We start from the raw sequence: 13688 nt of genomic DNA on the forward strand, positions 1-13688 counted from the left end.
ACATATGTGTACACCTTAAGGTGTGATTGCAGCATACACATTTGCCAGCTTGCATCCTTGCAAATCTCACCCCCAAGGGTTTGCTGCTGTTGGCTGCATAGACAATGAGCTCATCCACACTTCGCCTAGAAAGCATGGGTCCAATTGGTTTTGTCATTCCCCCTGAAAACCTGCTCTTTAGTGCTAAATTGCAGCAAATTACAATCTCTGGAAATCCTGAATGGTGTTTGTTCTGATTCAGCACTAAAATGCGTGTTTTTGTAGGGGAAAGCAGCAGGGCAAGTGGAAGTGTGGGTGAGCCACACACAGCCAAGTAAGCCAGGATCCTATTTCTAGCCCTGATAAACCGATGCTGGGATCCAGTTGAAGTATGCCAGGGGGCAGCTCTGTCTATTTCAGCACCATGGACAGCAGGTTCATTTGCATACTTTGTTGAGCCCTGAGCAAAGCTTGGCAACAGATTGGATTCTGTCTCAAATCAGCAAACTCAGCCTGAATTACCTCTGCTGTCCCAGGCTGTGATCTGGGACCTGGAGCTTTCTGCAGACTGCAGTTGTGCTGCAAACCAAAAGATCTGGTTTCTGGACCAGATTCTGATGAATCTGTCAGGCCTGCCAGATTTGATTTTAGATAGAGCGGAATTAAGTTGTCATCTAAGAAACCACAATGTTGAAAACCTGACAATATTTATAATCAACTGCAGAGTCCAACTCACACTATGCCAGATTTCAGATTGTTAAGAATGGTATTAAAGTTAATAAAGAATCCCGTTGAGAAGACAATATGAAACACGCCAGCTTCTTGGTCTCATTTCATGTGTACAGCAACTAATGGGTGTGTGGTGTGTGTGTGTCTGTCTGTCTGTCTGTCTTCATAATAAAACTGAGGATCTCATTGTGGATAAAGTGTCAGACTTAGAACAGGGAGGGCTGGATTCAAATCTCCAATCAGGCACAAACTTCATGGGGTGGCCTAAAGCTTCACCAATCGCACCTCACAGTGATGTTGCAAGGATAAGGGTAGGGGATTGGCTCCTCAGAGGAAAGGTAGAATTAAAATGGGGCGCGTAACGCTACTTTCATTTCCCCCAAGTTTTGTCTGGAGCTGAAATGGCTTGAGATAATGAACCAAACTAGACTACTGAAATAGTACCTAACTAGTTACTGCCGTTGAATTGTATGTTCCAAAAAGACAGGATAAAATAATCCTGCATTTCAAAACTGTCTGGAGAACATCAGATTGGGGAAACCTGATGTCAGCCTGTTTTTGCTCCCTCTTTCTGTGGGAGCAAAGCCAGGCAGCAGTCACTTTTAATCTGTGGAGTGGAGAGGGAGAGAGCAGTTTTTCAGAGCTTTTCTCCCATTCCAGGCTTTGAGTCCAGAAGAGTCTACTGTACCTCCTTGCAGCTTGTCGTGCCTTGTTTTACTTTCTTTCCTTGGTTTCTTGACCTCTGTTTTTTCCTCTTTCTTCTGGTGACCATTGGAATGTTTCCACCCTCCTCCTGCAACTGTTTCTTTGGGGTTCTGAGGACTCCTGCTTTTAAATCTACTTTTGGGCCTTTCTGCACTTCTTTCCCTCTTGACAGTTGCATGGGATACTGCTGCCCTTGTTTGGCCTTCCACACAGACACTCTGCAGTTTCAGGTAATGAGGCTGCTGAGGAAGGAGGGAGGGAGGTCAGTGGTGAAATGCAAGAGAAGCACCTTCATGCATTCCCAAGTTTCTCTTCCTCTAAACCCTCCAGGCACTCACACAGGACCTTCACCGCCTTCACTGGTTCTGATTTGAAAGAGAGGTAGAGCTGGGTATCATCTGCATATTGATGGACACCCAGTCCAAACCCCCTGATGATCTCTCCCAGCAGCTTCATATAGATGTTAAAAAGCATGGGGGAGAGGACGGAACCCTGAGGCACCCCACAAGTGAGAGCCCAAGGGTCTGAACACTCAGTGCAGTCTGAGAGATGGTGGAAGAACCACAAGGAAAATACAGGGTGGCAGTGACTGTATGGTGTCATCATGTGGAACATGTCCCATAAGAAGTGAGTGAATGAAACTTGGGAATTCCAACTTTGATGCCTAGCATGAACGGTGCCCTGAGATAGGACTATATATTCTCATCTGTTCTGCACCCAGCACTCTTTGTGACACAAAGAACACAAATATATTTATTTGGAGGATTGAAGTATACTGGAGAAAGGGACTAGATTTGTGCTTGACAAACCCCACCTATGGGGAAGAGCTGCTGCTCCCCAGGCAAAGAGGTTGTTGATGTGTGTTACTCCCCTCTTGCAGAGCAAATGTCCTCAGGAGGGGTGGTGTTTGCAGCAGAAGGTGGTCAGTGTCAAAGATGCTGCAGATACAGATCTGTCACCTCTCAGACTTGAAACAACCTGTCCTTGGGCATGCCCCCAAAATCTGATGCACTCCCTGAAGTGATGGGGTGTTGGAGCAAGGAAGGAGGCCCGTGGGCTGGTTGCTGCCTACCCACCCCAGGTCTCCTCCCTCCACTGCTCTCTCAGTGCATGAACGCACAACCCTTAAGCATGCACAGCTTTTTAGTGAGAGGTCAGGAGTTTGCTTGCTACCCTCCCTGCTTGTCTTTCCCCAGCAACCCTTGAGTATCTCTGTCCTTGGAATAGACTAAAAGTGCCCACTTTCCATTTCTGCAACCTGAAGACTGTGTGTGTGTTTGCATCTGCATTTGGAGAGCGGGTTTAGAGGAAGAGAAACTTGGGAATGCAGCAGGAAGGCTCTGTCCTTTCTCTGACGTGCTTTGATGTTCTCTAACCCTTCCTATGGAGAAGGCAGGTGGGAAGGCTGAGCATGACTGCAGTGCACCACAGAGAGAGAGAGAGAGAGAGAGAGAGAGAGAGAGACTCTTCCTCCTCCTCTAGCTGGGGCACCTCTGGGCTGTCTTGCTTTCTCCTTCCCACCTTTCAGAGAACATGCTAGTGGGGTGCGGCATGCAGGCATTCAATTCTGGGCCCTTTGTGAGCCTGCAGATCTGCTTCCTCTTCCTGGGGGTGCAGTCATAGAAAGTGAATGTCAGCACTCTGCCCTTCTGCCTGCGTGCTCCCATCTTTATTCATGAGGGTAAAATGGAGACTGGCTGGCTGTGTAGTAATGTTGTTGGGAAATAAATAAATAAATAAAAACAAACAGGTGCATTTCCATCCAGCGGGAGCATGACTCATCCCCCCCACCTCCCCGCCCTTGCCTATCACTGGGCTCCATTTGAGCAGTAGAATGCTTCAAACCAATCTTTCCCTGGTGAGCTGGGGAGGAGGAGGAGGAGTTAAGCCAGGGGGGTGGGTCTCCTTTATCAAGGCCGGTGGAAAGAGGCCAGCCCACTGCAGAGCTGTGCATCTTCCCAGCTGAAAGAGAGAGAGCTGGAAGTGGCCAGAGAGGCAGAGGAGGACGTTGCTGCTGCTGCTGCTGCTGCTCTTGCTCCTTCTCCTTCAGAAGAAGAAAGGCAGCTCACCATGCCAGAGTGCTGGGATGGGGTAGGTACAGCTCAGCCAGGCAAGAAATGGTGTGTGTGTGTGTGTGTGTGTGTGTGTGCAGGTGGTGGGGCTGCTGCATGCCACTGCTGGGAAAGGGAAGGGGGCACCCCCCCCCACGTTACTGGAGACCCCAGCCTGCTCCTTAACCTCAGTGTTTTCCGCCCCAGCTTAACACATTCCAATATGAGGGGGATGGATCTGCACTAGTCCTTGAGCACGTGTGGCAGGTAGGAGGCTTGAAGGACAGCCTGGGCCATCCTCTCTTAGGAGGCGGGTGGTGTTTTTCCCTTTGCAGCCACGGAAGGAGAAATCAAGGCACGATGCATTCCAAGTGATAAAGACCAGCTTGGCCTGGAGGTCTTGCCTTCTCATTTTTAAATGCCAGGAGATATGTGTAGGCATTTCGTGGCAAAGCAGAGAGGCATTCTGCCCTGGCTCCAGTACACTCTGCGATTGCTTCAACCTGGCATTGAGGGGAAAAGGGTCCACAGGATGGACCAAGCCTCTTGTTCCTGCTTCCCTTCGGGACAATCACAGACTTGGATGGTGCACTATGGAGACAGGGCATGGGAAACCTTTGTGGATTCCCTGGGTGCAACCAGCGGGGCTGGCGGGCAGGGGAAGCATCTCCTCATTTTGCAGTGACAAGGGCTGAGGCTGCAGGCATTTTGGGGGAGGGGAGGAGGAGGGGGATAATCCATGGCTGGTTCCTGCAGTTTCCCTCTTTGCTGTTGTGTCTGAAGCACCCAGCAAGCAGATGGGCGAGAGGTTCTGTTGAGGCGCATGCTGCTGCCTGGTGTCACCTCTCTGCTGTGCAAAGGGCATGTGTGGCATCTGGGGAGAGAAAGTGCACCATTTTCTCTGCACACCCAGCATCCCTTTTGGCACGTACACAGCTCCTTCCCTCCTTCCCTCGCTGTTCCCATTCCTACTGGCTGTCCTCTTAGAGCCTCCCTGCCTGGCTTGCAGAGGTGGATGGAGGAAGAGAACCTCATTTGTGGCTTTGCGCTGGTGTCGGGACTCATTTGCAAAGCAGGAGGAGAACATCTTTGGCGCCATGAAGCTGAGGCAAGACGTTTCTCTGTCCTTGCTGAGACCACCCCTGGCAAACTCTTCTTCCCCAGAGCCCCCAGAGCTTTCCCCATCAAGGACAGAGCAGGTGGAGCCTGGAGGCAGAGCTGAGCCAGGGCTGTCCATCTGGAGGGCTGCCTTGCCTTTTAGCTCTGCCCTGCTGTTTGACCTTGAGTAAAGCTTGCCCTTGACAGGGATGGATCTCTCTCTCTCTCTCTCTCTCTCTCTCTCTCTCTCTCTCTCTCCCCATCCCCAGCATTGCTGATGCTCTTAATAGGCATCTCACTCCACTTCCAAGATGATGTGGGGATACTCTTGGCTAAAGCTGCCAGGATGAAGGGAAGAAAGGAAGAGTTTCCCATAAGGGCAGCCTGATCCTCCTCAAGGGTGGTGGTGGGACTGGAAGGGGAGAAGTGGGTGGCCAAGCTCTTTACAGCAGCTTTTTGGTTGCTCCCCTGCTACAGGGTGGAGTAGGGGGTATAGACTGTGTGGGTGTTGTTGCCTCTAATCTACAGGGTTCCCCCCAAAAGGCGTTTGCTTCTAAAATATGCAGCTTCCTCTGTGGGTCTCGGTGGGGAGATTTTGCTGGGGTGGAATGGGAGCCATGAGTTCTGCTGGATCATGAGGGCCAACCTCCCCCCTCCCCCTCTTGCCCTCCTTTCTGGCATGGCAGCCTCTCCGCCGCCACCACTTTGGTCTCTCTTTGCCCTTCCTTGCTTCCATCTCTCCCCATCTGCTATTGCCAGTTGAAATGGCTGCTGTGGAGGTCAGCTGAGGGAGGAGCCCGATGAAGCTGGTCTTTCAGAAGAGCTGTGAGTCGCCTAGTACTGAGTCAGACTACTGGGCCGCGTAGCCCAATCTGACAGGCTGTGAGGATTTCTTGAATAGGGTACTACGTGAGAGTAAGTATAGGAGCCTGGGGCACTCTGGGCATTTGTTTCAGGGGCTCTCTTCCGTTCCCCTCCCCATTCTGGAGTGGGAAGGGCAAACTGGGCATTTGTTACCCAGAGGAGGATTCTGTGTGTTGCAGAGCTGCTGGCCTCTCCCATCCCAAATGCCCTATCTATGGCCTCATTTTTAATGTTCTATCTATCTAAGTTATATTCTGCATTTTTCTGCAAGAGAGCAATAAAATGCAATTGACTATATCAAAACAGAGATGCAATAGATGTACAATATAAAAAATGAGAGGTGGTGAAGCTTCTGGAATTGACACCTTCCACCCTGGTAACCCCCCCCGCCCCCAATCCCAGGTATGTACAAGCTATTTGGAGCTACTCATTCATGCAATGGCAGCCTGCACATGTTCTGAAGCCCAAAGGAAATATTCCCACCACAGTCTGAGAACCTCTGCCAACACTGTCTGGTCACAAGTGATGCTGGTCATGCTTGTGAGATGCTGATGTGAGAAGGAGCCACATTGTCTTGCTGTCCCTAGAGCTTAACTGGCATGGCGTGAGGCCGAACCATACCAAAGCGTATCCCATGCAACAGGAAGATGTTCCAGAACAAAGACCTGGCCCTGAGAAGGGGCTCCACTGCCAAAACTTGGCTCCAGATAATTGGAAGAACATAGAAAGAGCCTGCTGGATCAGGCCAAGGGCCCATCCAGTCCAGAATTCTGTTCTCACAGTGGCCAACCAGATGACCATGAGAAAGCAGTCTCTGAGCACAAGCGCCGTCTCCCCTCCTGTGACTTCCAGCATCTGTTATTCAGGAGCATTACTGCCTTCAGCTGTGGAACCACCATGGCTAGGAGCTAGTAGAAGAAGAAAGAATAACAATACTAAGCTATTCTGCAGCACTTTCAGGTTTTTAACGGGTTTGAAAAACATTTCCTCAATACTAGTCGAATTGTCTCATTTTAATTTTATTTGACAAAATTTGCATATCCCTTAGCTGTAAGCAAATCCTCTAAGCAGCTTACAGAGATAGATTCATGTATGCCTTAAAAGTATTTTTATCCATTTTATCAATGAAAATGTTGACCAGGATGGTGGCTGCTATGAAAAAGCTGAATAGCATATTGGGGATTATCAGGAAAGGCAGAATGATAATGCCTTCATGCTACCCTTCCTGCCCCAGACCTACAACTCCCATCAGCATCAGCCAATATGGCCAAATGTTGCTGGGGCTGATGGGAGTTGTAGTTCAAAACATCTGGAGGACACCAGCTTGGGGAAAACTATACCAATTTTATTTTGCAACTGCATTTGGAATGTGTGTGTGTAATTTGGGATATTGTAGAACTGAACAGAACAGGGGAGCTGCCATGAGCAGGAGCCTGGAACAGCTTCCCAGGTTATTGGCTTAGCTGTTTCTGTTTAAAATAGTTTTAATGGTTATGTTTTCCCATAGCTTGGCTTTATTGTGGTTTTTAATTAAAGATGTTGTAATATTATTCCGTATTTTAATTATGGATTGATCTTACAGTTGTAAATAACTTAGAAGCCATTTTGGCATATAAGCAGGATATACATTATTATTATTATTATTATTATTATTATTATTATTATTAGCTAATAATAGATCTGGATTGCCTTCTTCCAAGTGAGCAGCAGGGCCCCAATCCCTTCCTTGAGTCCTTTGGGCCACTAGAATATTTATGAATATTGTTGGCAACTGTGGCCCTTATACTCATGCGTTGGCATCAGGGGCATTGGTGCCCAGCCTCTCAGGACAGGGACAGATTACAGCCTTCTGTTTTGAATAATTTCACTAGGCCAGGGTCACTAGGGACCCATAGTCAGATGCCCCATCATCAGCTATGTTCAGATACATTTGATCCATCCTGGCAGGAAGTTGGCCTCCACCTTGCTGCTGTTTGACCCCCATTTTCTGCCTCTCTCTTTCTTGTGGGTCCATGGTGTGATAGAGCAGATGAATTGGTCCCTGATCTACTGGCTCCCACATCGTTACTGGAATTGACTACCCTAGGCCATCATCCTAGAAATGTATCACTTCAACTTAACAAATTGCAGTCTATTTGCATCATTTTTATATATATCATTCAGGGAGTCCTTTTAAAAAGTGGGTGTTTTAGGTTGTTCTCACAGCAGCTCCATGAGGTAGATTGCTACTATGTGTGTTTTACGAGAGGGGAACCCCACTTATCCCATGCAGGATATGGATGTTCATCCCTCTGCCCACTTATTATATATATATATTTATTATTTCATTGCATTTATATCCCACCTTTTTCTCCAAGGTGCTTAAGGTGCCGTACACAGTCCTCCTCCTCCTCATTTAATCCACACAACAACCCTGTGAGGTAGAATAGGTTGAGAGGTAGTGACTGGCCCAAGGTCACCTGGTGAGCTTCATGGCAGAGGGTGGCAGGGTTTGAACCCAGGTCTTAGTTTGGCACTCTTAACTGCTCCACCATACTTGCTGATGACTTTTGTGGTGGCCCTGGAAACACACAAAGAGGATGGGCAGGGGAGCCAGGCTTCCACACTTCTGAGGTCTTATGGGAAAATGGGGACTGGCTTCTTCTAACAGTACAAACAGGCTGACCATGGAAGCAGCAGTGCCTTCCACAGGGAAAATTGGAAAGTGGGAATCAGAGAGAGAAGACAGAGGTGCCTCTTCCTCCATTCTGAAGCGGATCAAGCAATGTGCACCTGGACCCTTCTTCCTGCCAGGGGAGGACTGATACAACTCTTTCTCTTCCATCTTTCCTCCAGGAGCACGATATTGAGACTCCATATGGGCTGCTGCATGTCGTCATTCGGGGGTCCCCGAAGGGAAATCGCCCGGCTCTCCTGACGTACCATGATGTGGGACTCAATCGTAAGTGTAGCACTTTCCTTCTGACCAGGGCAGGAGAGGAGTAACTCCACCAAAGGGTGGGAGGTTCTCAGTTGCTGTTGATTGGACCAACTGTGCTTCATGGTTTGGGCACCAGAAAGGAGCAGGATGGGGGCAGCAGGCCGCAACTTCAGTGCCTGAGGCCTCCTTGGCTGATTTGCACTTGTGGGGCTGCGAGTCCCAAGATGTTTTGAGGCAGAAGAGAGGGGTCCGATTTTAGTTGGTCACCAAGAAACAGAGACACAGAGTTGGGTAGAGAACTATGATTAGGCCAGCCAAAAGTCTGAAGGTGACATAAGCTTCCGAACTACACCAAACGCTTCCTCAGATAAAACGAGTATTTCAAAAAAGGGTATAAATTCTTGCATTTATTCTTAGACTAGGCTGGTCCAGCAGATCAAGAGGCAGATGAAAATTGAGACCAATAAATAAATAAATAAATTTGAAACTCCCTGCCTCTTGACATCAAGGAGGCCCTTCGCTGTACTCTTTTCAGGGCCTGGGTATAACTTTCATTTAAGGCAGGCCTATCCAGACATGTAGATGCTGACACCCTTTAATCTTTTTTGGCTGTTTTAATTATTTTAAACTGTTTTTCTTTCTCGATAATTTTAATGTTTTTTGTAAACTGGTTAGAGATTTTACTTCAATCAAGAAGTGCATAAATTTTGTTAAATGAATAATTAAAGCTGGAGGCCCTGTTGTTGGGTCCTGTTCCTTATGCCCGCTGTCACCTGTGTGCCCATGAAGGTCTTGTACAATTTGAGTATGGTGGTTGCAAATTTCCCTTGCAAAATCAAGGCACCAAGTCTTCCGTGTCTTAGAAATATGGTTTGTTCACACATATTTACACCTGGAGCCTTCAACAGAGGGGGTGCAGAACATTACACCCAAAGAGTGTCCCTCAATGCTTCTCTCATAGCTTCAGCAAACTTGGCTCCAAAGCAACAGCCCCTGATCTCTCAGTGCAGTCTCTTCCAGCCAGGGTTCAGGAATCCATTAGCTGGAGTCTTCTCAAACTCTAACCCTTCACTGAATGTGGAGCTTGCCTCCCCAATCATAACAATAAGGAACATAGGAAACTATGATTTTGAGTCAGACAGCTTGATCCATCTAGCTCGGTGTTGTCTGCACTGACCGGCAGCAGCCCTCCAGGACTTCAAGCAGGGATCTCTCCCAGCCCTTCCTGGAGATGCTGGTAATTGAATTCTGCAGGCAAAGCAGCTGCTTTTCCACTGAGCTGCAACCCAAGATTTTGACAGTGCAGATGGCAAGTGTTGACATTTCAAACTGGTCACTAACTGACCAGGAAAGATCAGGCCTACTCTGCTGCCCTGTGCCTTTGGCAGAGGCTGGCTGGTGGCAGAGGCTGCTGTTGCTGCTGCCGGGGGGGGGGGGGGCGGGAGGAGAAGAGATGTGGCTGGGTGAGGAGGCGGCGGTCATGTGACTGTTCGGCATGAAACTGCTGCTGCTTGTCCAAAAAGGTCACCTTGGAATGCTGCAGAGGGAGAGGGGGGCTGCAGGAAAGGTGGCTGGGAGGCTGATCTGCCACAGCCTGAAAAAGGAGAGAGGCAGGAAAAAAGCTGTCAAGAGAACAGAATGGAAAGCTGCAGGCTGATTCCTTGCAGGCATGCTCTAGGCTGTGCTGGGAGCAGAGCTGATCCAGGGACCTTGTTTCCATGTCACCTCTTTACCCTGAAATTTCTGTCCCTGAGAATCTGGACAATGCCAGTGGCAAACCATTGCACTCCAGTATGTGTTTCTGTGTTGCAGGGAGTTGCATTAGATGACCCTGTGCTGGCTGGGGCTGATGGGAGTTGTAGTCCAACATCTGGAGGGCGCCAGCTTGGCAAAGGCTGCCCTAAAGTGTGTGCGCGCCAGCATGGCTTGCTCCCGCCAACCCCAGCATCATATGCTTGTGCTGGCTGGGGCTGATGGGAGTTGGAGTCCACCAACATCTGGAGGTTGAAGTCTGTTCTGTGGGAAACTCCAAAGGTTAGCACATTCAGCAGCAAGGACTGGCACAATGGTGTACTCCACCAGCAAGGCAAGGAGTGGGCACGAGAAAGGGGAAGATTAGTAGGCCTGGTCCCACAGAGCAGCTGGGGAAAGCAGACCAGGCCTTCTGCAAGGCCCATGGCTAGTGCTGCTGGCTATGGTTGAGGCAGGCAACACAAGTTGCCTCAGCAAAGTCTTGGATATGCTGACAGAGCTTCAGTGTGGGGGTGTGGTAGTCAAGATGGAAGCACCACCCTCTGGGTGTGCCATCTGGCCAAATAAAAGGCCAGTGCCTTTTTCTAGACTGTGAGGCATTATCAGTGGTTCCCAAAGTGGTGAGTATTGGGGGGGGGGGCGAGCAGTTTATGGAACCAATGACACAGTGGCCAGAAAAGTTTGGGAACCACTGTTTCAGGCTCTGGGGACTGCCTTTTAGTCTCCTCGGGGTTCCCCTGACCTCTCAAAGCCACCTGTGTCTGGTGGCAGAGGTGTCTTTTCAGAGGGCTCTGGTGCCAGTGCAGTTAACCTTTCAATTCAGTCTACATTTATACATAACAATGAACAAATGCAAATTTGTGTCATGCTCCAACCCCTTTAAGTACCCAGCAATTTCACAGGTTCCTTGTTGGTTGGACAACTGGGCCCCTGAAGGCCAGGGATGATGGTTCCCCAGCACTAGGCAGTTACACTGGTGCAGAAACTGCTTGAAAGGAATATTTCTTCCTCCCCAGACCTGGCTGACATTAGGGCACAAACAGCTCACACAGGAGAGCCAGTGTGGTGTTCATGGTTAGAGTGTTAGACTGTGACCTGGGAGACTGGAGTTCGAATCCACACTCAGCCCTGAAGCCCACTGGGTGACCTTGGGCCAGTCACTGCCTCACCGGGTTGTTGTGAGGATAGAATGGGAAGGTGAGAACCACGCAGACCACCTTGAGCTCCTTGGAGGAAACAAAGGTTTATAAATGCTGTAAATACAATAATATAATAAAATAAAGGACGGGGCAACCATCACTCAGAATTTATTTCCAAGGACATGCTTCTTTGTTCCTCAAGCTTTGCAACCTTTTTTTTTTTGTCCTGAGTCCCGTTGACTTTGACTCTGTCTCTCTTCCCGCCCCCCACTTTGCTCCCTTGCAGACAAGCTTTGCTTCAACACTTTCTTCAACTTTGAGGATATGCAAGAGATCACCAAGCACTTTGTGGTCTGCCATGTGGATGCTCCTGGGCAGCAGGCAGGGGCCTCACAGTTCCCTCAGGGGTAGGTGCCTCCCATGGAGCAGCCTCTCCCAAACTGGCGCCCCCCCCAGGCATTTTGGATTACAACTACAACTCCCATTATCCACCAGCATCATACAGCCGAGCTGGCTGGGGCTGATAGGAGTTGTAGTCTGAAATGTCTAGGACAGTGTTTCCCAAACGTTTTTGGGCAACGGCACACCTGTTTACTGAAAAAAAATCTCGCGGCACACCACCATTAAAGCCCCGCCCCGTGACGTCAGCGCGCAGCGTCACGCCGGGAGGGACGCACAAAAGTGAAAGTTTTTTCCCTCCCCCTTGCCAGGGAACCTCCAAGCTTTGGGCAGGCAGGCAGGCAGAGCTGGGAAGGGGGTTTCCAGGGGACACGGCAGCTCCTCGAAAGGCTTCTCTCAGCTGCGCTCAATCCTCCTCGGAGAGGATTTCCCCTCCGGTCCCATGCCTTCGTTTGGGGCATCGGGCATCGCTCCGGCTGCTCCCTCTCCCGCCGCGCAGGAGCGATGCCTCTCTCTGGCTCTCCCTCCGCGCAGGCTGAGGGAGGGAGGGAGGTGCGCGTGTGACCCGTCTCTGCTGGGAGACCAAACCCAGCGAGGCAGAGTCACGCGGAGGCGCCCAGGCAGCGCTGCCGGCTGCGAGGAGGAGCGCCAGGCAGCAGCAGGAGGCGCGGCCTCTCCTCGCCGCCGCCGCCCCGCCTCTCACCGCCCGACTCGCCCGCCTCCCTCCAGGCATCTCGCGGCACACGAGGCAACGTCTCACGGCACACTCATGTGCCGCGGAACACCGGTTGGGAAACACTGGTCTAGGACACACTCTGTTCTTGCTGTGTTATGGGATTGCTTGATCATCATTGCTACACCTGTCTTCCAGCACAGCTGGCCACACCTGGCCAGGTTTCCCATCAGGGATGAGGAACGTGTGGCCCTCTAGGCATTGTCAGACCTCAGCTTCCGTCATCACCAGCCGTCAGCCAGGTGGGCTGGAGCCAATGAGAATTGCACTTGGACCCCATCTGGGTTCTCCATCCCTGCCTTAAACGGAGTCCCTCAAACACTCCCTTGTGGGTCATGCTGTGGTGATGGTTGTAACTTGGCAACCTAGTGAGGATGTGAAACTTGCGGTGGATGACGACCTTCTCATTGCATGCTGATATCAACTCTTCCTGGGAGGAATAACTGTCATGAGTCAGGGTATCAGTCATGTTGGTCATGTGAGCTGGCCCTGGTTCAAGGCAAACACGGCTGGACCTTCTCTAAGGGTAAATGGCATGGGCAACCAATAGCTCAGATGCTGAATCAGGCCAGCCCCACACCCCCACTGATTGGGGGAGGAAGGAGAGGCCCAGGACTGGCTCAGAGGATGGGGACTTCTCTAAAGGAGAATTGGGGCTTCCCCAGAAGAGCAAAAAAAGGGGGTGCTTCCCTAGTTCCTGTCGGTCTTTCCCTCAGATCTCCCCCATCATGCTAGGAAAAGACTTCAACATTGTGTCCTGGCTCTCCTTCTTTGTCTTCACAGGTACCAGTATCCTTCCATGGACCAGTTAGCTGCCATGCTGCCCAGTGTCGTCCAGCACTTTGGGTGAGCCTTGGGTAACCTACTTGTCCTTGTTGTGAAATCACATGATGGGGCAGGACTCCCAGGAGGATGGTTTTTAATTTAGCTGGGAGCAAAAGCATCATACCTTTGCCAGCCTCTTGCCCTCTAGATGTTTTGGACTCTGGTTCCCATCTTCCCCAACACCATCTGGTCCTTCTGGCTGGGGTTGATGTAGTCCAACCCATCCAGAAGGCAGCAGGATGGAGAAAATGATGGCATGAGTGAACGGTGGATGAAATAATTGGATAAATTGCCACTGATAAAGCTGAGGAATATTTTAGATCTGGTTAATGAGTTGCTTGGAAGGAAATAAATAATCTGATAGTATTTGTCTTATAAAAGTTCTATGATTAAGATATTTGGCATCAAACACGAAGCATCAAACTTTAGTTGAGTGAAGGAGGCTTGAAGGACAGCCACGAAAGTCCACCAGTGGGAGGAAGGAAGGGAAGTGG

At 49.9% G+C, this 13688-nt stretch overlaps 1 protein-coding gene across 5 annotated transcripts in view; it reads left to right on the top strand.

Moving 5' to 3' along the window:
- The window catches only part of NDRG4 (NDRG family member 4), a 50168-nt gene that overhangs the window by 18820 nt on the left and 17660 nt on the right, over positions 1 to 13688 (top strand). For 3 of the 5 annotated variants that reach the window (XM_082230788.1, XM_082230787.1, XM_082230786.1), the window contains exons 4-6: positions 8262 to 8367; positions 11524 to 11644; positions 13153 to 13215. In XM_082230788.1, the coding sequence (XP_082086914.1) occupies positions 8262 to 8367; positions 11524 to 11644; positions 13153 to 13215 (290 nt within the window). Of the gene's footprint in view, positions 1 to 3364; positions 3505 to 8261; positions 8368 to 11523; positions 11645 to 13152; positions 13216 to 13688 lie in introns of those variants that run through there. The other 2 variants (XM_082230789.1, XM_082230790.1) reach the window with 2 other exon arrangements.

Source organism: Podarcis vaucheri, assembly GCF_965113315.1.
Source record: "Podarcis vaucheri genome assembly, chromosome: 7".
Lineage (NCBI taxonomy): Eukaryota > Metazoa > Chordata > Lepidosauria > Squamata > Lacertidae > Podarcis > Podarcis vaucheri.